General features: G+C 46.1%; 1 protein-coding gene across 3 annotated transcripts in view; it reads right to left on the reverse strand.

Annotated features, from left to right (window-relative positions):
* GARIN1B (golgi associated RAB2 interactor 1B) overlaps nt 1–23,982 on the reverse strand; it is a 28,557-nt gene extending 4,575 nt beyond the window's left edge. Inside the window, exons 1-8 of one of the 3 annotated variants that reach the window (XM_084788042.1) lie at nt 23,814–23,982; nt 17,381–17,461; nt 16,289–16,682; nt 14,541–14,725; nt 10,876–11,128; nt 8,704–8,825; nt 3,604–3,641; nt 96–263 (exon numbers count right to left, since the gene is read on the reverse strand). In XM_084788042.1, the coding sequence (XP_084644168.1) occupies nt 96–263; nt 3,604–3,641; nt 8,704–8,825; nt 10,876–11,128; nt 14,541–14,725; nt 16,289–16,537 (1,015 nt within the window). In that variant the 5' untranslated portion in view covers nt 16,538–16,682; nt 17,381–17,461; nt 23,814–23,982. Of the gene's footprint in view, nt 1–95; nt 264–3,603; nt 3,648–8,703; nt 8,826–10,875; nt 11,129–14,540; nt 14,726–16,288; nt 16,683–17,380; nt 17,462–17,786; nt 17,989–23,813 lie in introns of those variants that run through there. The other 2 variants (XM_084788040.1, XM_084788041.1) reach the window with 2 other exon arrangements.
* Nucleotides 23,983–27,016: the final 3,034 nt, after the last annotated feature.

Below are 27,016 nucleotides of genomic sequence, written 5' to 3' on the forward strand. Positions count from 1 at the left end.
CATTGGGAATCACCCTGAGGTCAGGGTCCTGATTCTGAGTTTGAACTGCAGCCTGTCCCGTGAAAGCCACCAGATCCACCCCACCACCACCGTACCTCCAGTTAAGGACAACCGTGGCCTGCTGCAGGCAGCCAGAGTGCCGAGGAGCGAGAGGGGCTGTGGCCCAGAGGGGTTCTCTCTCTCCCACTCTCCATACATGAACGCATCCCTCCAGCTGAGGTCGCGGGTACAGGGGACGCTGTTTTCACTGGGAGTGGCTTTCCCTAATTAAGAAAAGGAATGTATTTGCACTCTGGCTCACAGAACATTCTGGAAGCCAACAGTTGTAAGGAGAGGCATGTCAGACAACCACACACATTCTTGTTCCTTTTATCCTTAGTGGCAACCCTCTCATGATCCCCATTTTACAGGTAGAGACTCCTAGGCCCACAGAGGCTGATTAATTTACTAATAGCCACAGTGCGGTGAGGCAGAGCGGCTGTGCAAAGCTGAGCGACCTGGCTCCAGAGCCCATGTTCTTAACCACTATATCATGTTGAGCAAAATAGCCTCAGTGAATGGAGAGAAACGTCATGGTTGGGACAGGCTAGCTGAGTAAGCCCTCCCCAAGGAGACTCCGTCAACTAAACTGACGAGGGCCTTGAAACCAGGAGACCAAAGCCAGAGCCTCGTCCTAGACCCTTTGCCCCTGGCTATTCAGAATGTAACCAAAACCTTGGCATCATCATATTAGGAATGCATGGCTTCAAGGCCTTATGCCCATGTCTAACGAATGAATCAGAAGCAGCACTATAACAAGACCAAGGGTCAGCTGGTGCACTTGCTAATGAGGCCCCTGGTTGTCTACACTGAGGCTGGCCCTGAGCTCTTGTACAGCCAAGGTAGATCTTGAGCTCCCGATTCCTCCTGTCTTTGCCTTTCTGGGGCTGGGACTATAGGAATGCACCATGAGTTGCCTGTACATATGAGTGTGTGTGTGTGTGTGTGTGTGTTCCTGTGCGAGTAGATACAAGTGACCTGATTCTCCTGGAGCTGGTAGTTGTGAGATCCTCTGGTACATGCATTCTTAAACACTGAGACAATCTCTTTAGCTCCATTTGTTCTGGAGCTCCAAGTCAGTCCCTCCTCCTTACAAGGCAAGTCCTTCACTGAGTTATCTCCCCAGCCGCCTCTCCCCCCATTTCCACTCAGAAGGTCCAAGAGAGGGCTGATGTCTGGCATGGTTCAGTAGGAGACAGCAAGGGACCCACAAGCCTGGCATATAACTTTCCTTTTTAGCCCAGCAAGAAGACAGGGTCTAGAGAATATCCCACTGTGGCTCATTAAAGTCAACCTACAAACAGCCCATCATCAGGTGTCCTGAAATGCTTTTTGGTGTTAAGGAGCTTACTATGTAGCCCAGGCTATCCTATAACTTGTTATATAGACCACGCTGGCCTCAAAGTTGAGGTGCTTCTCCCAACTCAGCTTTCCAAGCACCCGGATGACAGGTGTGTACAACCATACCTGAGTGGATACCCTAAAATTCTAAATCTTTTCTCTCTAGTCCCAGCAGCAGTCATTGAATATTCTGTTTTTCCTCATCCCCAACCTCATGGGATATTTGAAAGGGTGCGCATTTGTGAATGTGATGAGAAAAATTAGCTGACATCATGTAAAGGTCATAGCATGTGAAAAGCAGTCACATCAGGAGGAAGTGAGGCTCTGCTTGCCTGTCAAGACTTATGAGCTGGCAGCCCCACCTCTGTCTTCAGTGCTGAACACAGGCTTCCTTTTGGTACATCTTTCTTGCCCACTAAATGTTGGTATATGCTGTACTTCTATTTTTACAGAGTATATTTAAAAATTCAGATTTAGGGCTTCTCTTGGGAAAAAAAAAGATCAAGACTACCTGTCAATACTAGGTAGGCTATATGCTGGCAGGGCAGCCATTAATCAAAGCCTTTTTTTTTTTTTTAAAGACAGGGTTTCTCTGTGTAGCCTTGGCTGTCCTGGACTCACTTTGTAGACCAGGCTGGCCTCGAACTCACAGCAATCCACCTGCCTCTGCCTCCCGAGTGCTGGGATTAAAGGCGTTCACCACCACCACCCAACCTTAATCAAAGCCTTAGCTAAGACATTCATTGTTTTTGTTGCCCCTACCTCCACCACTCTCTACTGTCTTCTTAATGTTGAAAATAGCAGCTGTTGCTGGTGTTTTAGATTTCCTTGTTATATTTTATATGTATCACTATTTTGCCTACATGTATGTCTGTGTACCACATGCATGCCTGGTGCCCATGAAGGCCACAAGAGGGTGTCGGGTCCCCTAGGACTGGAGCTTCATTCACCTGCGAACTGTCTTGTAAACTGGGAATTGAACCTGGGTCCTCTGCAAGAGCAGTAACTGTTCTTAACCACTGAGCTGTCTCTCCAACCCTATCAACAGTTCTTTTTTTAACCATGAGGTAAGAGTCAACCACTCCTTTTGCCCATGTTCCCTCAGACCTTTAACCCATTTATTCCCCTCAGGAGTTTGTAAAAAGCCCTGATTTGTATCCTGGTTCCCCTGGGATCTAGAACCCCTTCTCCATTTCTAAACATGTCATGATGTGGCTGTCTCCTGAGAATTAATTTGTCAATGGTCTTAGGTCCAGCTATTTATTGAATTCCCATTGTGTCCCCAGCGCTGTGCTTGCCGCTTTACATGCCTGAGAGGCATGGCTGCAACTTAACATTCACTGAGAAATAAGCCTTAAGCCTATAACGGAAGCAGAGAAGAGTGTGAGAGGTTATGAGGAGGAAGGTGAGTCTCGGCAGGAATGTGCAGTATAGGATTTAGGACAGGTTGGGGTGAGAGTGGCTCCCCAGGGGAAGGAAGTGGGTGGGAGGTGACCACGGTTTGAGGCAGCGTGGTTGAAATCTGAATGCCACAGATGTGGCGGGAGTAGATGTGAGGCAGAGAGTGTGTGATCAGGTGAGTCAGGAAAGATGGGAAGCCGCTGAAGGACCATATCCAAAGGCCTCGGGGTAGACTAGAATTTGGCAACAGGGAGCCACTGCTGCTTCTAGAGTGTCACATTTTCTTGCATGGCCTCAACTGCCCCATCTGTCCTGATCCTATCATATATGGCCTCTGCTCAGACAGTACCCTCCTGAGTGTGAAGGACCGACTACCGTCATATACTGCTGGCCTCCCAGCATGAACTTTGAATGTCGTCTAGAAAAGAGTTTCTCTAAATCTGGTGTGTACTCGGTGACTCCGTCTGCTTGGGAAGACAGTGTGCATGGCTGGCACTGCAAGAGCCTCTGGTGCGTGCTTTTGAATAAGTCAGTGAATCAGTAAATTAATATTGCAGGTGCGAGGGGAAAAGGAGTGGCTAGGGCCATTCTGTGGAACTGGAAATGAAGAAGACAGAAACATCTCAAAGAAATAGATAGTTGGGACCTGGTGCCAAATTGCCATTGGCGGCCAAAAAGTCCAGAGTGATGATGCCAACTGTGGCACAGAGATGTTATGGGACTCTCAATGGGTATCCAGAAGGTCAGAGGGGGTGTGGTTGGGTATCTGAGTCCTATGCCTACAGAGGAGCTGACTCTCCCCGGCATACAAGCCTACCTTACCTGAGCAGCTGTACTTGATCTTCACCTTTTTGCCCCTCCTGGAACTCCAGTCATTTCAGGGTCAAGGAAACAAAGACCAAAAGTTAAGGAGAAGAACAGTTTTGGTTGTTGTTATTTATTTTTGGAGAAATGGTCTCATGTATCTGAGGCTGGCCTCAAACCCCCTATGTAGTTGAAGACTCCTGCCTCCTGAGTTCTGGAATGACAGAACCCACCCACGCCTGGTTTGTGCAGTGCTGGAGATCCACCCCAGGCTTTGTGGCTAGTAGGGCAAACATTCTACCAACTGAGCTACACATTCAGCCCTGAAATCATGTTCCAAAGCTTATCCCTAGTGAGACTTCTCCCGATGCAAAAGATTTACAGACATATATAAATATGAAAAAGGCCAGCTGTGGCTGCACTCGGTGGGTGCGATGCATATTGTGTTTCCAGAAGAGAAAAGAGAAAGGAGTTGGCATGGAGGGAGGTCGGGAACAGAGCCCCTGGCACTGATTTGTCTGAGGAGGAGGGGTGTGACCCTCTCTTGGATCTTGCATCTCAGCCATGCATGCTGTTTACTGTTCAGGGGCGTGTTGCTGCTAAGGAGCAAAAACTGATAACTGCAGCCTGGAGAGGTGCAAAGCATTATCACATGGGGCTTCGTTTTGGGAAACTGAGGAAGCTTCATGGACAAAGCAACTACTGAGATAACAGGGAAGCAAAAGTGATGCTCTCTAATGTTTTCTTGGACCTCCCTGACCTGTTTTGCACATGCACCTTCAGAAGTTTAGCTGCTGATCTGGTCTCCCTCTCTCCTACCCTTCCCAGCGGCCACAGATCCAGTGACCATTCCCAGGTGTAAATTGGATCACAGCATATGTAAAATGCAAACAAGGCTCCCTCCATGGAGACTCTAAAACCCTCCGTGTGGTTTCTCAGGCCCTGCTTGGCTGGGCTTCTGTCTGCTTCTACAGAGCCCAATGGCATTCTTTTTTGTTTGTTTGTTTGTTTGTTTGTTTGTCTGGTTTTGGTTTTTCCAGACAGGGTTTCTCTGTGTTAGCCTTGGTGTCCTGAACTCACTTTGTAGACCAGGCTGGCCTCGAACTCACATCGATCTGCCTGCCTCTGCCTCCCAAGTGGTAGTGTTGGGATTAAAGGCATGCGCCCAGTTCCCAATGCTATTCTTTTTTCTTTAAAAAAAAAAAAAAAGATTTATTTATTTATTATACAGTGCTCCTGTGAGCCAGAAGAGGGCGCCATATCACATTACAGATGGTTATGAGCCACCATGTGGTTGCTGAATTGAACTCACGACCTTTGGAAGAGCAGGCTTTTAACCACTGACCCATCTCTCCAGCTCCACCCCACCCCCAATGCCATTCTTGATCCTTCTTTAAACCCATTAAGTTTCCTCCTCTGGACAAAGCCTTAGCCATTTGTTTCTTCAGGCTGCCTGACTCTTCAGCCCTCCCCTCTGCTTGGCTAGTGTCTATTTCTCTCTCTCCTCTCCTCTTCTCCTCTCCTCTCCTCTCCTCTCCTCTCCTCTCCTCTCCTCTTCCCTTCCCTTCTCTTCTCTCTCTCTCTCTCTCTCTCTCTCTCTCTCTCTCTCTCTCTCTCTCTCTCTCTCTCGTATACAGTGTACATCAGATCACATTATAGATGGTTGTGAGCCACCATGTGGTTGCTGGGAATTGAACTCAGGACCTCTGGAAGAGCAGTCAGTGCTCTTAACCACTGAACCATCTCTCCAGCCGTAGTGCCTATTTCTCTACTGAGGCTTAGCTTTCTCTAACCTTCCAGAATTAAAAGCCAGAGATTGGTGGTTGGTTCCCTGTAACCCTGCTCCCTTCTCCTTTGGAGACAGAGCACCTAACTTTGTGGGGTGTTATTGTGTGGGGATAGGTTAGCCTAGGTTGGTCTCAAATCCGTCTGCCCCAGCCTCCTGAGTGCTGGAATTATCTCAGACTGAAAATAATTTTGTCTGGGCTTGTGCCTAAAGGAGAATATTCTTTTCAGGCTTCCTTGCAGCTGGGTTAGGCTGTAGGACTGGGTGTGACAGCCAGTAACTTAGCATGAGATATATGCAAAAGAGATCTGTGGTGGTTTGCAAACACACATACATACACACACACACACCACACACTACACACACACTACACACATACTACACACTACACACACACACTACACACATACTACACACTACACACACACCACACACACACTATACACACTACACACACACTACACACACTACACACACACACCACACACACACTACACACATACTACACACTACACACACCACACACACTACAGACACACTACACACACACACTATACACACTACACACACATACACACACGTACTACACACACACACTACACACACACTAGGCTGAGTATCTGAACACTCAGTCCCCAGTTGATGGCTCTGTTTGGTGCTACAGTCTTGTAGGAGGAAGTATGTCACAGAGGGCAGGCTTTGAGAGTAGAGCCTTACGCCACTTCCACTCTGCTTTGTATTTGCATTTGAAAATAAGAGCTCTTGGGGATTTAGCTCAGTGGTAGCGTGATTGCCTAGCAAGCACAAGGCCCTGGGTTCGGTCCTTAGCTCTGGGAAAACGGAAAAAAAGAAAATATCAGCTCCAGCTTCCGGTTCCTACTGCCACACCTGCCACTGGCTGCTGTCTAGTTTCCTAGTCATGGTGGGTTCTTAGCCCTCTGCAGCCATGAGCCCAAATAAACCTCGTTTATGTAAATTGTGCTGGTCACAGCATTTTATCATGATAATAGAAAAGTAGCTAATACAGGGCCCCTTGGATAGTAAATTGACTTGGGATTGTGTCTATTTCTATTCTCAGGCAGGAAGATCCTGAATTCTGAGCCAGCATTGCCAACATAGTGAGACCCTGTTTCAAAAACAAACAGAACAAAACAACAAGGCCAGGTCCTGTGGCTCATACCTGTAATTTCAGCACACAGGAGGATCAGGAGTTCAAGGTCATCTCTCTAGTTACTTAAGAAATTTCAGGGGGCGGGGTGGCTCAGGGATTAAGAGCATTGGCTGTTCTTCCAAAGGTCCTGAGTTCAATTCCCAGCAACCACATGGTGGCTCACAACCATCTATAATGACATCTGGTGTGCAGGTGTATATACAAGGAGAACACTGTATACATAATAAATAAAAAGTCTTTAAAAAAAAAAAGAAATTTCAGACCTGTTTGTGCTACAAAATCAGTGATTTAAGAATTTGAAATGGGGAGCTGGAGAGATGGCTCAGTGGTTAAGAGTGCTGCCTGCTCTTCCAATGGTCCTGAGTTCAATTCCCAGCAATCACATGGTGGCTCAACCATCTGTAATGTGATCTGATGCCCTCTTCTGGCCTGCAGGTGTATATGCAGGCAGAACACTGTATACATAATAAATAAATAAATCTTAAGAATTTGAAATGGGGGGAGGGGGCTGGAGAGATGGCACAGAGGTTAAGAGCACTGTCTACTCTTCTAGAGGTCCTGAGTTCAATTCCCAGCAACCACATGGTGGTTCACAACCATCTATAATGTGATCTAATGCCCTCTTCTGTCATGCTGGCAGAGCACTGTATACATAATAAATAAATAAATAAATAAAAAGAATTTGAAACAGTTATTTCAATCTAATAGAGCAAAGGTATATTGAAATATTAGAATTCAGCACTAGTTCAGAATGTGACACTGTTTGTAAATATTTTGTAATTATAGTTTTCTGTATGTTATATACAGTAATGATCTTTTTTCTTTTCTTTTTGGTTTTTCCAGACATGGTTTCTCTGTGTAACTTTGGTCATCCTGGACTTTGTAGACCAGGCTGGCCTTGAACTCACAGAGATCCACCTGCGTATGCCTCCCAAGTGCTGGGATTACAGGTGTGTGCCACCACACCTGGCAGTGATGATCTTTTTATACAACTGTTAAACTTTTCTCAAGATAATTAGTGATGCACACTAATATTTGAGGTCTCACTCACATCTACTTCCTCATCTGCATGCTAAGTACTTGAATGCTTATGAGTTCATTTAATCCCAACAGTTTCCAGGTCAGCCTGGTACTGTTATCTTTTAAGTATTACAGACATGAAAGCGGAGGCGCTGGTCTGTGGTCCATCAAGCACTCTGAAAGCGCCTCTGCTTACTGCCCCAGCTCTATTCCATTGCCTTTGAACTGCTCTAACTGGTTCCTGTTATCACAGGGCTTGAAGCCCTATATTCAATTCCCAGCAAGCTGGGGTGTGTGTGTGGGGGGGGGGCGAGGGCTATGTCTTCCATAGCCTGGAATGGTGGCACAGGTTTTCTTATAATTCCAGCACTTGGGAGGTGGAGTCAGGAGGATCAGGAATTCAAGATCGCTCTTGATTACCTAGGGAATCTGAAGCTAGCCTGGGCTGTCAGAGATCCTATCTTAAAACAAAGTCCCTTCTTTTTGAGACTTCATTTTTCTCTCCTTGTGAACTTTACTAATTCGGTTTTGGGTTTTCTTCTCGGTAGCCCAAGCTAGTCTGGAACTCATTCTGTAGCCTGGGGTAGCCTCAACTTTGAAACAATCTGCCTGCCTCGGTGCTGGAGAGAGGGATGTGAGTCATCACATCTGGCTTCCTGTTTCTCATATCACAATGCATTGTCTTTACATACAGGGGCATTTCGTCAGGTATGGAGAAGGCAGGCCTGAACCCTGGAGTGTCCCAGGACACTCAACTTTAGGAGCCACCTTAGGCACTTCTACAAAGTCTGGAGAGACGCTCAGTCAACAGGGAAATGAGCTCTCTGTACACGGGAGGGCTTAAAGCACGGTTATATGGTTATGTGCTTATACCTCTATAGAATCAGCTATGGAGTAGGATTTAGTTTTTACTCTTCCATGTTTGTTGCTCATTTTCATTGCTGAAAAAGTATTTTCATTTCTGCACACCTCCTCTAGAGTCAGGCCTACCCCTCTTGCTGTGTTGGAGACTAAGACAGTGAGACTGAGTGCCTTCTGACATCACATCCCTAACAGTGCTCCTTTACCAAGGGGTCTCGCTGCTGGGACCTTCTGGGCTACACAAGGGTGGCATGTGCCAACCTGGTTTAAATTCATATACCTGTGTTGTTTCTGTTGATGAAAATCTGTGAGGATCAGGGATAGGGCCTCACTCTCCCCCTGGGCCATCAGCTGCATGAGGCTCTCACCAGACCGGGGGCCTTGAGGTTTCTTTTGCACTGCCTATACGGAGAAGGAACAAACGAACAAGAGGTTAAGCCTTGGTCTGTCTGCATTTTCCTAACACCAAGCTCTAGCTAGACTCTGAAACATAGGGACTCAGACTCTCCCATCTGCTCATGGAAGCAGTTCTCTTTGTTGGTGTTTGATTTATCCTTTGGTACCTTAGAGGTAAGGTCCTCGCTGCATACTTGTCAACATAGACTTAGTATGGTTAACTTGTTAATATGAATTTTAACAGCTTAAATGTATATATTAAGAGAAGTTAATATTTAAAAATTCCTTGGGCTGGAGAGACGGCTTAGTGGTTAAGAGCACTGGCTGCTCTTCTGGAAGACCCAGGTTCAATTCCCAACCCACATGGTAGCTCACAACGGTCTGTAACTCCTGTTCTAAGGGATCTGATACTCTCACACAGACATGTGCAGTCAAAACACCAATGCACATAAAAAAAATAAATAATTTTTAAAATTCCTCTAAGGAAAGACCTATATGCAGTTGCTTTGTAGATGTTAGTGCATTTGTACCTGTTTATGTGCATGTGTGCACATACAGGGACACGTGCACACACATGAGAGCACATGTAGAGGCTACAGGTTAACACTGAGTGTTTTTTTTCCTCTATCATTTTCCACTTTATATTTAAAGACAAGCCTTCTGCTGCACCTGGCTCTCACTGGCTCTGCAGGACTATCTGGTCAGCGAGTTCCAGGGATCCTTCCCAATGGCGCCCGTGAGTCACCTGACCAGGAGACCGCCTGTCAGGAAATCTGACTTGCCTGAAGACATACTAAGGAGATGGGAAGGGTAACTATCCCAGTAATAAAGCATTGGACTTTCACTTCCTAGAGGCTCCCCATCCTCCCCCACACCCCCCCAAGCCCCCCAGCTCCCCTCATCCCCCCACCCCCACCCCCCTACAGATGCTTGCAGAGCTTTGCTGTTAAGTACACTCACTCCTCTGTATTGTGCCTCAGAGAGTGCGGCCTTTCCTTTTCCAGCTTATCCAGTTTCTAGACACCAAAAGCCTATGCACAAAGCCCAACACTCTCTCACGATTTCTCTGAAGATTCTAGCCCCCCCAACCCTTTCTTAAGGTGTTTGCCAACTACCGTTGTTGAACACGCCTGATTTCTTGGACAATAACTCAAAAGGCACGAATGAATGAGACCCTGTCTAAAACAAGCAACACACCCTTTAGTTCCAAAGCCATGTGTTGTAGTATGTGCCTGTAATCTAAGCACTTGGAGGCTAAAGGCAGGAGGATCTGGACTCGTTGGCCATCCTGGGTTCTATAGTAAGACCCCGTTTCACAACAGAACTCCTACAATTACGTGAACAACAACAACAACCCTCATTCATGGGCTAGGGAGGTGGCTCAGTGCTTGTGAAAGAATTTAAGACCTGAGTTCAGATCTGTAGTGTACATGTAAAGAACCATGCACAGCTCCAACCCTAGCAATGGGGTGGAGGTGGGGGAGCAGAGGCAGGAGAATTGCTGGGGCTTGCTGGCCACCTGCCTAGCTCTAGGTTCAGCAAAACGAATAGAGGAATATATATGACATCTTCCTCTGGCCACTGCACACCCATCACAGTGCGCACAACCACCCTCTCCATACACACATACATGCACCCCAGAAAAGTCTTTTTGGGCCTGGCATGGTAGAACATGCCTATAATCCTAGTATTTGGAAGCCGGAGAGAGCAGGCTCAGGATTTCAGGGCCAGCTTTGGCTACATAACGAGCTTAGGGCCAGCTTGGGCTACATGAGACCCTATCTCAAAAGGCCAAACTAACAAAAAATGAGCATAAATAAAACCCTCCCCTCTTGCTCATTTCCACTGAATTATGGTCATGGCTGATGGCTGCACAACTGTGTCCACTTGCTGAAGCGAACATACTTAGAAAGGGGTGTTCTGTGCCCATAAGGGCTGCTGTGTCTGGAGTACAGTTAGAGCCAAGGGCACTCCCCAGCACACTCAGTAGCAGCTGCTCGGGTCACCGCTTTCCAACTCTGGTCTTGGCTGAAGGCTGGCCATGGGGGGTTCTTACCTCAGACTTTCCACATGGGCTGCAAAGGCTCTTGGGGACCAGGCAGTGAGTGACAAGGATGCTAGGGTCCTTGGTGGTGATGGACAGACCCTTCTGCAGAATTTGAACCAGGCGGATCCAAAAGTGGAAGACAGTCTCAGGATGGTCAGGGTGGAGCTTTAGGTAGTAGAGTTTCTCAGTGACTGTCCTCAACTGCAGGACGCGTGCGTGGTAGTCACAGATCTGGAGCTCCACAAACTTCAAAGGGAGAATGCTAAAGGCACAGAAGACGACACCTAGGCCTCCCCATCACTGCTGATGTGCCTCAAGGGTGGGGGCTTTTAGGGGTAGGAAAGAGTCCTTGGTCAGTGGTGCTCAAACTCTGGGGAAAGCAGATTTCTCTGGGGGCACTTAGATCCCGAATATTCAGATTCAGTATGTCTGGACTCTGGCCCTGGGACCTGCCAGTCTTACCCAGCTGTAATTTCTCAGGCCAGCGTTCCCGGGGTGGGGGTGGGGATCCTGTGCCACAGATGTAGCTCAAGAGTAAGGTGGCCGGAGACATGGAGTTTTGCCAGTTCCTTCTTGAAAATACAAAAGAGAGCTGCCCTCACCTGCATAGCTTGTTCATTCATTAACCTTGCATGGTCCCAAGAGGGCCCAAACCAGCTGGCTCAGGACCTGGCTAGACCTGGTAAGTGAGCAGTGAGCAAGCAGTACATGTATACCAGCTTCATGATGGAGAGCCCTGGCCCTAGGGCATAGAGGGATGATGGGGTTCCCTGGACCCCTGGCATCATCTAGAGACCTTTAAGACTGTTTGCAGACTGCATGAGGCCGCCTTTGGTGGCTTGACTATCAAATGTCCCCAGAAGTTTATTTGTTTGAACACATGGTCCCCAGCTAATGGTGCTGTTTGGGAAGGCCATGGAGCCCTTAGAAGGGGGAACTTTGCTGGAGGAAGTACATTACAGGGTAGGGGGAGAGCTTTGAGGTTTTATAGCCAGGGGTCACTTCCTGGTCTGTCTCCTGTTTAGTACAATGTGATCAGCCAGCTTCCTGCTCTCTTGTCACCAGGCCAGTCTCCCTTGGCTTCCATGATGGACTCTATGCCTGGAACTATAAGTCAGAATAAACCCTTTCTCCCCTGAGCTGCGCTGTTGTTGTAGCATTTTATCATAGCAACAGAAAGGAAACTGAAACAAGGCCCAAGAGTCAGGAAGGGCAATTCTATCACAAACATCATGCTGCTGTATGCTACAGCCCTGAATAGGACATAGTCGATAGCGGAAAAACTGCATCCGGTGGCTTGTGATACAAAATTGAGTCTAGCTAGTTGCACACCCAGGACTGGAAAGAACATGCCTCTCCTGGTCTCACGGCCTCATTACTCCTTAACCCGAGGCTCAGAGGTCCCTGCTAAATCAGAAGAGTGAGGCAAGAAGGCAAGTGCACTAGGAGGCAGGCCTCCACTCCTGTCCATATGAAGTGTCCCTTTGCACCAAATAATCTGTCCTTCCAGTGAAAGACCTGTCTTACCTCACATGCCCTGTGTGTGCTATATGCACGCATGTTTGTCAGGTGTGTGCTTGTCCGTGCATGTGTTTGTGTGTGGAAGCCAGGGGTCAGTGTCACAGTCTTCCTCTATTGTTTTTGGTTTTGGGGCAGAGTCACTCTAGAGAGCTCTGGCTGTCCTGGAACTCACTGTGTAAACCAGGCTGGCCTAAAACACAGAGATCCACCTGCCTCTGCCTCCTGAGTACTGGATTTAAAGGTGTGTCCCACCACGTCCAGTTTGAAATTTTAATTTATTATTTGTTATGTGCATGGGGATTCTGTGTGCATGTGTGTCTGTGTACCACGTGTATGCAGTGCCCACAGAGTCCAGAAAAGAGCATCTGATCACGGGAGACTGGAGGTGCAGGCAGTTGTTAACTGCCACCAAGAGGAGCCAGTGATTCTAACTCCTGAGGCATCTCTTCTGCTTCTTTCCCGCCCCTCCCCCAATAGATATCCCCTTCACAGGGTTTCTCTGAGTAGCCTTGGCTGTCCTGAAACTCACTCTGTAGACCAAGATGGCCTCCAACTCACAGAGATCTGCCTTCCTCTGCTGGGGACTAAAGGTGTGAGCCACCACCACCCACCCTCCACCACAATTTTGTTTTGTTTTATTTTGTTTTTTGTTTTTTCGAGACAGGGTCTCTCTGTGTAGCCTTGGCTGTCCTGGACTCTCTTTGTAGACCTGGCTGGCTGCAAACTCACAGCAATCCACCTGCCTCTGCCTCCCCAGTGCTGAGATTAAAGGCATGTGCCACAACGCCCAGCCCCTCCACCATATTTTTTAAAGAGACAGTTTCCTTTCTTTCTTTCTTTCTTTCTTTCTTTCTTTCTTTCTTTCTTTCTTTCTTTCTTTTAAAAGATTTATTTATTTTATGTATGTCAGTGCTCTATCTTCAGGTACACCTGCACCCTAGAAGAGGGCGTCCCACTACAGATGGTTGTGAGCCACCATGTGGTTGCTGGGAATTGAGCTTAGGAGGAATAGACAGGGCTCTTAACCTCTGAGCCATCTCACCAGCCCAAGAGACACTTTCTTTTCTTTCTTTCTTTTTCTTTTTCTTTCTTTCTTTTGTATGTTTGTTTGTTTGTTTTGTTTTGTTTTTTGAGACTGGGCTTCTCTGTGTAGCCTTGGCTGTCCTGGATTCACTTTGTAGACCAGGCTGGCCTCGAACTCACATCGATCCGCCTGCCTCTGCCTCCCAAGTGCTGGGATTAAAAGCGTGCGCCACCATCGCCCAGCTTCAAGTGTCATTTCTTAAGTGGTATCCACCATGTTTTTTGTTTGTTTGTTTTAAGTAAGAGTCTCTCACTAACCCTGGGACTCATTATGTTAGTTAGGCTGAAAGGCCCGCAAACCCCAGGGCTCCACCCATCTGTACCTCCCCAGTACAGGGATTATGCATGTGCACAACTATACCAATGTTTTTTAAACATGGGTTCTGGGGATAAAGCTCACGTTTGCATAGCAGTCACTTTACTGATTGAGTGATCGCCCTAGTCCCCCACCTGTCTTAGGTTACTGCAATCCAGAGCAGTTAGTAACTGGGCATGATAGTGCATGTGTGTAATTCAAACACTCAAGAGGAGGAGGCAGGTGGGTTAAGAGTTCAAGGCCAGCCTTGACTACATAGTGGGCTATAAGAGATTTTGTTTAAAAAAAAAAAAAGCCCAGTGCAGTGACGCACACGTTTAATCCCAGCACTCGGGAGGCAGAGGCAGGCAGATAGCTGTGAGTTTGAGGCCAGCCTGGTCTACAAAGCTAGTCCAGGACAGCCAAGGCTACACAGAGAAACTCTGTCTTGAAAAACAAAACAAAACAACAACAACAAAAATCCCAATTAATGTCATTGCAATGACTTCTCAGTTCCTCCCCATTTGTTTGTTTGTGTGTTTGAAGACAGGGTTTCTCTGTGTAGCCCTGGCTGTCATGGACTCACTTTGTAGACCAGGCTTGGCCTTGGACTCACAGAGATCGCCTGCCTCTGCCTCCCAGAGTGCTGGGATTACAGGCGTGTGCCACAGCGTCCAGCTTTATTTCTCCCCATCTTAAACTTAGTTACCAGGTAGCCTCCACCTTGATGTGCCCTTTCCTCCTCTCATCTCTCATGCCCATCTGTGTGGCTTACCTCTTCAGGATGATGCTTGGGGCTGTGGATGGCTTGTTCCATGTCTGGCTCTGCCCATGATCCCATTTGACTCTGGCCATCAGGAGGATGTTTGGAAGGGGAAGGCAAGGCACGGAAGAGGTCACTCCAAGGGCCATTGTGTTGGAGGCCTTGTAGATTTCTTTCCAGTTTCTGTTCCTTCTGACCTGCAACGCAGTCCCCAGGCCCAGCCTGAGCATTTGGCAAAAGCAGCAAGATGTTTTAGCCCAACTTCTTCACTCAGCACTAATTTTTGTTTTCGATAGCTCTGGTTGGTCTAGGACTCACTGTGTTGACCAGGACTAGAGAAATGGGCCTGTTTCTGCCTCCTCAGTGCTGGGATTAAAGGCGTATGCCACCATACTATGGTAGCCACTTAGCTGCTTTGTGGGAGGAAGGCTCTGGTGTGTTGTGGAGTGTTTAGCAGTGTCCTTGGCCTCTGTGCCCTAGATGCCCACAGTAAACTCCCAACCAAATTCTGACAACTGAAATGTCTTCAGACATTGTCAAATGACACTTGGAAATGACTGCTTAACCATTGTTTTTTGACAAGTGTTTTAACCTGTATTGGTTTAAAAGCTCTAGTAGAGCTTTTCTTTAAAGTTATTTAAACAAAACAAAAACAGAGTCTTACTCTATAGCCCAGGCTAGACTCATCCTCCTGCCTCAGTTTTCTGAGTGTTGGCATTATAGGCTCAAGCCATCTATATAGATTTCTCTAATAGGACTTAAAGGACCTGTTAGCACAGGGGCAAGGAGTTCCTTAGCATCTTCTCTGTGTCTGTGCACCCTCCCTTGACAACTTCTTGGCCTTGCTTAAGAACTTTCAAGCCAGGCAGTCGTGGCACATACTTTTAATCCCAGCACTTGGGAGGCAGAGGCAGAGGCAGAGGCAGGCGGATCACTGTGAGTTTGAAGCTAGCCTGGTCTACAAAGCGAGTCCAGGATAGTCAAGGCTACACAGAGAAACCCTGTCTCAAAAAAACCCAAAAGAAAACTGTTCATCCAGGGCTGGAGAGATGGCTCAGAGGTTAAGAGCACTGGCTGCTCTTCCAGATGTCCTGAGTTCAATTCCCAGCGACCACATGGTGGTTCACAACCATCTATAATGTGATCTGATGCCCTCTTCTGGCCTGTAGGTGTACATGCAGGCAGAGTACTGTAAATAACAACAACAACAACAATAAGAATAATAATAAATAATAATAATAATTTTTTAAAAATAAAATTTAAAAAAATTTTAAAAAGAAGGTTCATCCTCATGGTCCTTCCATTTATTCTAGATTCTGTCTGTCTGGTCTATAAGGAGCCCAGGAGGTAAAATGAGATAAAAACACATCAAGTACCAACTAGACTGTGTGCTTTGCCATGTTTAGACAGATTTGTATGGGTTTCATGCACAATGGAGCAGCGAGCAGGGACTGGACTCTGAGCCCAGGTTTTTCTGGGTCCCTAGGTCCTGTTCTTTGCCCATCAATACTTCTGTTTCTAATCTTCCTCAAAGGGCGTCTCCTTTCACTGCCTTAACTTGGCCTCAGATGACAGACCTGGATGAAAATGATGTAAATTGGGGGTTCTAATGTCTAATCCCCAACCCAGCCAAAAATGCTTGACCTCTCTCAATGGGTGTATGCTTACAGGAGAAACCCTGGTCAGCCTCGAGTCTCGGGCTCTCTAGCTTTCCTGCCTCAGTTTACCCTCCACTGCAGTCCTGAGTCACCCAAGAATACCTGGACAAAGTTGCTTTCGAACACCACGGAGTTAGGAAACAGGTTGAACTCTGGAGAATGAAGCATCTGGCAGAGCAGTCCTTCCTCCACGCCGAGGTCCACTCCAGGGTTGCATTCCCCATCCACAGCCAAGAGGCCCCTGAGTTTTTCCCAGGCATTCAAGGAAGGGAAGGTTGGATAAGATCTTGTAATTTTTATTGTCTTCTTTGATTTCCACCAAGGCTTTCTAGGTGGATCTGATGTCATCATGTCTGCACATGTTCAGGGGCCCTCTGAACAGTTGTCCTGGGATCTGTCTCTTCCCTTCTGATCATGGGCAGAGGGCCAAGGCCTGGGGGGCAGCCAGTCAGCTCACAATGATGAATGGATGACATCATGAAAAACCACAGCAGGCCTGCAAGAGAGGGAAGTGAGGGGGAGCCTCCCATTTCTGCCTGAGCTCATATTGCTCACTTATGCACTGATGACCCAACTCCTTCTCTGGGGCCCACGTTCACAGAACTTGATGGGAAAGCCCAAGGCAAGCAGGAAGCAAGGCCTTTAGGAAGTTCCTGTTACTACCCAGAAGAAAAGCCCTTCTTCCTGTCAATCTCTCTGTCTTTTTCTGTCTGTCTCTGTCTCTGTTCCCCCCCCTCCGCCCCCTCACTGGGGATTGAACCCAGGACCCCACACATGCTGTATTTAGTGCCCAACCACCAAGCTATATCCCCAGCCTACACAGGCCTTGAACTTGCCATATTATTGCCTTGGCCTCCTATGTTCCTGAGACTACAGGCCTGTAGCACATGGTTTGAGTTCCCCTGTTTACATTTGATTGGTTGGTGTGTGTGTGTGTGTGTGTGTGTGTGTGTGTGTGTTGGCTTCTCACCACTGAGCCATCTTGCCGGTCTCATCCCTTACTCTTAGTGACTCTAAACAGTTCTAATTTCTAGAACTTCACATTATACGATCCTGTCCTGCCCCACCCCCACCCCCATGCCCTGGTTTACCATGAAATCAGCCTCCTCACACTTTGGCTTAACATGACAAAACCTCCCACACCCTGGCTTAGCGAGATGTGAGCCCCCACCCCTACCCCAAACCCTGGCTTACGTGCAAGAACCATTTCTGCTTCTAGGAGATCTCGGCTGGCTGGTTGCAGCTGCAGGAATTTTCTCCCTTAGGAGGTCAAAACTGAAGGGGCAGGAGAATTAGTTTCTTAAGACAAGGCCAACTGGGAGGGTGCCAGCAGGGAAGGACTACTTCACACACTCATCTCATCGATAGTGTATGTCCCCAAAAGCAAGAGGAAGAAAAAAAAATCCAAAGTTTGGTTTAGCAACCAGATCCGCAAAGCAGAGGCCTGGATATTATTCCTGTATTTCATCATAAAGTCAGAGAGAAGCTGAGGGTCCTGAGGATTCCCCAACCAGCTCCCTCCAGCCCTCTCCCATGGCCACAAGGCTGTGCCCAACCCCCTGTTACAACTCTCAGGGTAGCAGTGAAATGCTCAACTCACATTCCTTGGTTTCTTTGCTCACTACATGGGGGAAAATGTCCCCCAAGATTCTCTAAGGATGGAGTCACAGACCACACCCTGTGGTCTGCATTCCCCTGGAAACGGAAAACATGGTACAAACATAATGGCTGTTAAGAAGCGTCACTCCCTTTTCACAGTTAGCACTTAGCCACAGCGCAGCCCACTGGTTTGGATACAGGGCTGAGCAAACTTAACCACTGAGACATCCTTTTCCTCTTTTCCACCTAGCCTATTTCCATGGTGTTCCTCCAAGGCAGCTTTAACACCTCATCTAGGAAGTTAATTGTGACAATGCTTTTGGCTCTCAACAAGATGCTAAGGAGGGCTGGAGAGATGGCTCAGCTGTTAAGAGTACTGACTGCTCTTCCAAAGGACCCGGGTTCAATTCCCAGCATCCACATGGCAGTTCACAACTGTCTGTAATGCCGAGATCTGACATCCTTACACAGACATACATACAGGCAAAACACCAATGCACATAAAATTAATTAATTATTTTTTAAAAAGATGCTGAACAAACATATAAATTATGTTTAAGGTGTCTTATCTTTTCCTCCTTGATGCCACTGGCCTTCCATGGCTCAGAGGCTAAGAGTACTGTCTGCTCTTCCAGAGGTCCTGAGTTCAATTCCCAGCAACCACATGGTGGCTCACAACCATCTATGACAGGATCTGCTGCCCTCTTCTGCCATGTAGGTATACATGCAGATAGAGTACTCACATACATAAAATAAATAAATAAATCTTTTTAAAAAACCACTTTGAATCATCTAATTCATTTAATAACTATGCTTATATCCCTCAATATTTCTCCATTTCTTTATGTTAAGCACAATATTGCTTAGAATTATCAATAGGAAGGAAGGAAAGAGAGACACCAAAGAAATAACCTCAATATTTTTAAAAAATTCTTACAGAAATTGAGGGAATGGCCAACCAATTGCTGGCCCAGCTTGAGACCTATGCCATGGGAGAAAGCCCACTCTTGACACTATTAATGGTAGTGTGCTATACTTTCAGACAATAGCCTGATATAACTGTCATCTGGGAGGCTTCACTCAGCAAAAGGTGGAAACAGATGCAGAGACCCACAGCCAAACATTAGGCAGCCCTTGGAGAACCTTGTGAAAGAGGGGGAGAAATGAGTGAAGGAGCCAGAGAGGTCAAGGACACCATAAGAAAAACATGCAGAACCAGCTAACCTGAGCCCCTAGGGGCCCATAGAGACCAAACCACCAAACAGAGAGTACTCTTGAGGTGGATTTAGGCTCTCTGCAAGTGTGTAACAGTTGTGCAACATGGTCCTCATGTGGGACCCCTAACAGCAGGAGCAGGAGCTGTATCTGACGATGCTGCGCGCCTTGGGGCCTCTTCCCCCTAAATGGGCTGCCTTGCCCAGCCACAGTAGGAGAAGATGCACCTAGTCCTCCTACAGTTTGATATGCCGAGGTGGCTTAATATCCATGGGAGACCTCCCTTTTTCTGAACCTTTTCTGGGGAAGGGGAGAGAGATGGGGGAAGACTCAGAAGAGAGGAGGTAGGGAAAACTGCGACTGGGATGTAAAATAAATTCAGGATGTAAATTAAATAAATTAATTAATAAAAAATTTTCTTGGTTGGGCAGTGGTAGCACATGCCTTTAGTCCCAACACTTGGGAAGTGGAGGCAGGTGGACCACTGTGAGTCAGAGGCCAGCCTGATCTACAAGATCGAGTTCCAGGACACCTAGGACTGCATAGAGAGACTCTTGTCTTGAAAAACAAAACAGCAAGGCTGGGCAAGGTGGCCCACACCTTTAATCCCAGCACTCAGGAGGCTGAGGCAGGTGGATCTCTGTGAGTTTGAAGCCAGCCTGGTCTACAGAGGGAGTTCCAGGACAGCCAGGGCTCCAAGAGAAACCCTATCTCAAAAAACAAAGCAACTACTTTTCTTTTCTTTTCTTTTTCTTTTTCTTTTTTTTTTTTGGATTTTTCGAGACAGAGTCTCTCTGTGTAGCCTTGGCTGTCCTGGACTCACTTTGTAGACCAGGCTGGCCTCGAACTCACAGTGATCCTCCTGCCTCTGCCTCCCGAGTGCTGGGATTAAAGGCGTGCGCCACCATGCCCGGCAACAACTGCTTTTCTTTTAGACGCTTAGTCTATCCATTTGATTTCCCTTTCTGCAGTATAGAACTACTGACATTTACTTGGGCCTAGGCTATCTGGAATAAAGAATGCACTGTGTGGCTTTCCTTGCAGCTAGGCAAGGCCATGTGACTACTCTACTGAAAGACATGTAAGTTCAAGTGAAATTTCTGAGAGGATCATTGTAGGGCACCTTCTTCCATGGGCATCTCCTTCTCTACCACTCTCCCCAACACACACTGGAATAACCCTCCCATTCCAATACTGAGCTGTGAATTTCTATTTATGAGAAAAAATAAAGTATTGATTTCTTTACATGTATTTATGATTCTGTGTGTGGGTGTATACATGTGGTGGTGCTGGAGGTCAGAGAGAGCCTGCTCTCTTCTGCCACCATGTGGGGCCCAGAGATTGAGACTGCAGCAAGTGCCTTTACCTGCTAAGCCATCTCCAACAGCCCAAATTTGGGGTTTTAAAAATTAGATTGAGTCAAACCTAACCCTGGCTGAAGCTAGTGATACAAAATCCCTGTTCATTCTTCAGGAACAATCTTACAGCAAATGGTAATGCTATTTGCCAATAGTTCCAGGTGATAAAGAAAACAAAGTTATTTTACAGGATTATCTGAACCTTGGCATGGCAAGCTTGTGGCTTCTGGGGCATGTAATGTTTACTCCAACACTAGAAATTGCTGCTTTTGTGTTCTTTATGTGTTGGGTGGTACTAGCATTAACACAATCGATAGTCTTTGCATGTTTTATGATGATAGTGGGGACTTCTGGAGGGACCCATTCTGACACATGCTCAAAGTAACCAGAATATCTGGGTGTCAGTTGGTGCCAGACCCAGGCTGTGCCACTTAATGCATGCTATTTAAAGATTTGTTGCCAGGTGCTGGTGGCGCATGCCTTTAATGCCAGCACTTGGGAGGCAGAAGTGGGTGGATTGCTGTGAGTTCAAGGCCAGCCTGGTCTACGAAGTGAGTCCAGGACAGTCAAGGCTACATAGAGAGACCTTGTCTCAAAAAACCAAAAAGAATAAATAAATAAGTAAATAAATATTTGTCTTCCTTCCTCCTTTTCTTCCTTCCTTCTCCCCCCACCCCAAGACAAGGTCTCACTATATAGCCGTGGCTGTCCTGGAACTCACTCTGTAGACCAGGCTGGCCTCAAACTCACAGAGACCCACATGCCTCTGCCTTCCCCAGCACTGGGTGCGCCACCCCACCTGGCTTGCAAGAATATTTTTTAGAGGTTAGTAAGAGGGGAACATGGGAGTTGGTGTTTAGTAGGTACAGAATTTCTGTTTAGGAATGTGAGCCAGTGCTGGAAGGGCATGGTGGTGATGGCCACGCCGCTGTGAACGTGAGTAACATCACTGCACAGTGCCAAAATGGCTAAAATAGTATCTTTTGTGATGTTATTTTAACTATATGAAAGATACCTGGACTCTAAAAGATAACCTCACACACAAAAGTATGACACAAAATCACCACAAGGTGGTGGATTTAACTCCTAGTAAAGACCTCACGGGTGGGAGGCCTTGAGTTTCATTTTCAGTACACAAAAAGATTATTTAAAACATTTGTTTTGAGGCAGGATTACACTCTAGCTCATGCTGGCCTGGAACTGATTTTGTAGCCGATGAGCTTGCATGCTTGGCATTCTTCTTGCTTCTGGCTTCCAAGTCCTGAAATTACAGGAGTGAGCCTCTGTGCCTAGCTCTAAAATATATGTATTTCTATTTTGTTTCTTATCTGTCTTTTGAGACAGGGTTTCTCTGTGTAGCCCTGGCTGTTCTGGAACTCGCTCTAGACCAGGCTGGGATCAGAGGTGTGTGTCACCATCTCCTGCTGTATTTCTAAAAGTCTTGAGGTCCCAGAGTGTTTGTGTGATTAAGGAACCTTAAGCATCATCATCTTTGGGGGCAAATCTATTCCCTTTAAAGCTGTCAAAGTGTAAAACACCCTTTGTTTCACAAGCAGTCCATAGACTCAGAGAATATTAAAAAATACAAAGCCGGATAGGCATGGTGGTGCACACCTTTGATCCCAGCACTTGGGAGGCAGAGGCAGACAAATCTTTGTGAGTTTGAGGGCAGGCTGGTCTGGTCTATAAAGTGAGTCCAGGACAGCCAAGTCTATCTACAAAGAGAAACCCTGTCTTGGGGGAAGAAAGCTAAAGAAAAAAAATACAAAGCTCCTCTGTGTGTGTGTGTGTGTGTGTGTGTGTGTGTGTGTGTGTGTGTGTACATGTGCATCTGTGTGGTATTAGGGATTGAATAATTCAGGACGTGGCAAATACTAGGTAATTGTTCTATCACTATGTTACATCTCTAGCCCTTAGACAATAAAAAAAATTTTTTAAAGCCCAGCTTACTTCTATTTTTTTGGAGAACATTGTGACAACTGGATGCTGTATGTGTGAGTCTAGGTGTGTAAAGCAAAATATTGCATTGGGGTTTGGTTTGAAGTCGAGTCTCAGGTGTCTAGGCTAGCTTGAACTCACTATGTAGATGAGGATGACCCTGAAGTTTTGACTCCCTGGTGTTTAGCTCCTGCACACTGGGATGAACAAGCGCATCCACTGTAACTGGCCTCATGCTCTGTTGTTTCACAGACTGTTCTGTGTAGTCAACACTACGGTTGTGTTTGTATATTTTCGTCTCTTCTCACCTAAGAGCACACTACAATTCGCCTAAGCAACCAAAACTGTTGTTTCACCTGGATTATTGAAATCTGTAACCAGCCCAAAAGCTCACCTTTTATTTATTTACTTATTTTAAAGATTTATTTATCTAGGATGTATACAGTGTCCTGTCTGCATATACACTTGCACACCAGAAGAGGGAACCAGATCTCATTATAGATGGTTGTGAGCCACACGTGGTTTCTGGGAATTGAACTCAGGGCCTTTGGAAGAACAGCCAGTGCTCTTAGCCTCTGAGCCATCTCTCCAGTATCCACTTACTTTGTCTTTACCCAGTAACGTCTCTTCCTTAGGATACTGATTAGTGAAATCGTGAGTGAGCTGTCCTGCAGGATGTTCGCTTTCTGAGTTTGTCTCGTTGGCTCCCTGTGGTGAATTTTAGGCTAATTCTCCCGCTACTAACTTGTTATGAGCTAGAAGAGTTTTTATTTTTTGTTGTTGTTGTTTTGTTGTTTTGTTTTTTGAGACAGGGTTTCTCTGTGTAGCCTTGGCTGTCCTGGACTCGCTTTGTAGACCAGGCTGGCCTCGAACTCACAGCAATCCACTCCCAAGTGCTGAGATTAAAGGCGTGTGCCACCACGCCCGGCTTAGAAGAGTTTTTAAATTCAAGACAATTTTTTCCTCCCTCCCACCCCTTACCCCTCAAAACAAATATTTTGAAATTAAAACAGCCACCATTTCTTAGAAAGGCCTACCATGGATCTCTACAAGTAACTGCCCTCTCCCCTCAACTAATCCCAAGGAAAATACCCAAATGACTTGTGTATCAGAAAAGAAAGGATTTCAAATAACAGGAGAAAATACTTCACAAGAATCTTCCCCGTACTTTGGTGGAAATTAAAATAATATGAAAAAGGATAATGGAACCAAAATAGACAGGAAGAAAAAAGAAAGAAATAGAAAGAAAAACTCTTAAATTCTCAAAGTCAGCTGGCATGATAGAAGATGAGTCAGTGATATGGATGGCAGCCTTGGCCACAGAGGTGGTGAGGGGACACAGCGACTGGCGGGACATCACCCGGTGTGACAGTTATGCCGACCCAGCCTGGCTAGAGCTCTCTTTGAAGAGAAAGATGAATGGAATGGAACATAACTAGACAAAAATAGGAACGGGGAAGGAACTATTTCTGAAACAAAACAAAACCCACTTGATATGGAAACACAACAGAACTCACCATGTTCCGAGGAGCCGGGTGTGTTCACTAGAGAGGCAAGAATGCCCTAAGTGACTGGGATAAAAAGAGAAGCATCACACTGCAAATATCCAGAGAGATGAAGAAGCCAACAGTCTGCTGAGCAAAGAAGACAGGACGGCCTCAGACTTTTTAGCACCTTTAGATGACACAAAACAATGGAACAGTCTGGAAAAGAATGTTGAGGAGAAAAGAATGTGGCTCCAGAATTCTGTGGACAGCCTGAGGTCCGTTCAGTTGTAACAGTAGCAAAAATAATCTTAAAACATTAAACACACTAAAGTAAATGAACACATGAGCTCGTTGGGAAAAAAAAATTAGTGGGGCTGGAGAATTGGCTCAGTGGATAAGAGCACTGTTTGTTCTTCCAGAGGTCCTGAGTTCAATTCCCAGCAACCACATGGTGGCTCATGATGTCCTCTTCTGGTGTACATGCAGATAGAGTACTCACATAAAATAAAATCTTAGAAAGAAAGAAAGAAGGAAAAAAAGAAAAAGAAAGAAAGAAAGAAAGAAACTAAAAATGTGGCCAGGTGGTATTGGTGCACGCCTTTAATCCCATCACTCAGGAGGCAGAGGCAGGTGGATTGCTGTGAGTTCGAAGCCAGCCTGGTCTACAAAGTGAGTCCAGGACAGCCAAGGCTACACAGAGAGACCTTGTCTCGAAAAAAAAAAATCAAACAGCAAAACAACAAAAAACAAAACAAAAACAGAAATTTGTTTATACAGTATTCTGCCTGCATGAGTGCCTGCAGCCAGAAGAGGGCACAAGATCTCACTATAGATGGTTGTGAGCCACAATGTGGACACTGGGCATTGAACTCAGGGCCTTTGGAAGAATAGCCAGTGCTCTTCACCTCTGAGTCATCTCTCTCTCTAGGCCATGAGCTGAAATTTTTAAACACAAAATCTGAAACTGAAACTATGAGTACTCTATTTTACAAATGTTAAGTGTCAACATGGTTCACTTAGTACAACTGTATTTATCACTAAAATTCACGATTAGGGACAATAATAGGGACAATGAATCATGGTTTTCATTTATTTATTTTGTTTTATGTGCACTGGTGTTTTCCTGCATGTGTGTCTGTGTGAAGGTGTCTGATTCCCTGGAAGTAGAGATACAGATGGTTATAAGCTGCCATGTAGATGCTGGGGATTGAACCCTGGTCCTCTGGAAGAGCAGCCAGTGCTCTGAACCAATGACTCATCTCTCAGCTCAGAATTGTATAGTTTTCTTTTTCTTTTTCTTTTTTTTTTCTTTCTGTCTTGGTTTTTTGTTTTTTGTTTTTTGTTTTTTTGTTTTTTTGTTTTTTGTTTTTTTGAGACAGGGTTTTTTTGTGTCGCCTTGGCTGTCTTAGATTCACTTTGTAGACTAGGTTGGCCTGGAATTCACAGTGATCCACCTGCCTCTGCCTCCCAAGTGCTGGGATTAAAGGCATCTACCACTGTAATTGGTTTGAATTGTAGTTTTCTTAAGGCTGGTGTCATTAAACAAGTTAGCAAAAACACAAAGCTCTTCTTTGGCACAACTGTTAGTGTCTATGAACAACCCCAAGCCCCACAGACAGCCACTATTTCTAAATTACAAAATAGGATATATGTATGTCATAAACTTGACTTTAATGAAAAGATTTGCTTTCAGAAAGAAGAAATAAAGCAGAGCCATAATTCACAAATTTATTATTTACTTGGTGTTTTTGAGACAGGTCTTCATATAGCCAAGGCCAGCTTCAAACTTGAAATGTAGCTGTGGTAGGTAATTTAACTATGTTCCCCACAAGGCTGAAAAGATGGCTCAGCAGTTAAGAGCATAGGCTGCTCTCCAAGAGGATGTGAGTTCAGTTACCAGCACCCACATGGCAGCTCACAGCTGTCTGTAACTCCAGTTCCAGGGGATCTGACACCCTCACACAGACATACATACAGGCAAAGCACCAGTGCACATAAAGCAAAATTAAATAAATCATTAAAAGGGATATTCCCCGTAGGCTCAAACATTTGAACACTTGGGTCTCAGTTGATGGCCTAAGGGGGAGTTTGTGGCTGAAGGTATGCGTTCTCAGCTTTTCGCCTGTTTCACTGTCCATACTGCCATGCCTATTGTCATGATGGGCCCTTGTGCCTCTGGAACAACAAGTCAGAATAGACTCTTTCTTCCATAATTGCCCTCGCCATGAAGTTTTATCACAGCAGGAGAAAAGCAGCCAACACAGTCGCCGAAGATGGCCCTGAACTACCCCTGGCTTACGAAGTGCTGGGAATCCAACGCAGAGCTGTGTGTGGGCTGACAAACACCCTGCCGACTGGCCAAGCCCTCTACTAACGTCCCCCACTCGGGTTGCTTTCTGCACTATCGTATTTCTCGGTAGGGAACCAGCTTTCACTAAGGAAATGGCAGGTTCCAAATAAGGGCAGAAACAGTACTAGAGAAGACTAGAACATTTTGAATACCAGAAAGGGAAAGCCAGATATGGGGTGTAGGAGGTGGGTTATGCCTTAATCCTACCACTTAGAATGCAGAGATGGGTGGTTTACTGAGTTCAAGACTAGCCTGGAATGTCGGGCGGCAGTTGTGCACACCTTTAATCCCAGCACTCGGGAGGCAGAGGCAGGTGGATCGCTGTGAGTTCGAGACAGCCAGGACTACACAGAGAAACCCTGACTCGAAAAACACACATACACACACATACACACACACACACACACACACAAACAAAAAAACAAAAAAACAAAAAAAGTAGTCTGGAGCCTGGCGTGGTGGCGTACACCTTTAATCCCAGCACTCAAGAGGCAGAGGTACTCAGATCTCTGTGAGATTGAGGCCCGCCTGGTGTACAAAGCAAGTCCAGGACAGCCAGGGCTATACAGAGAAACTGTCTCAGAAATAAGCAAACAACAACAACAACAACAACAACAAAACAAACAAACAAACAAACAAACAAAAATAACATGGATCCCAGTTGGTGGCACCAGGAACAGGATTGCAGTGGAAACGTGAAAACCAAATTCCATGAGCGTTCACAAACAGAAATGTTTGCAGCAATAGACTGTTTTGTCCACAGTGAATCCCGTTCTGAAGCAACACAGGAGCACATTGATTTATACAGTGTGTGAAGTGAAAAAAGAGAAGCAAGAAAGCCAGTTCTGTGTTCTGTCACAGAGCTGTTCATCTTTCCCCAAAA

The sequence above is a fragment of the Acomys minous genome (assembly GCF_964271855.1).
Source record: "Acomys minous genome assembly, chromosome: 6".
In the NCBI taxonomy this organism is placed as follows: Eukaryota; Metazoa; Chordata; class Mammalia; order Rodentia; family Muridae; genus Acomys; species Acomys minous.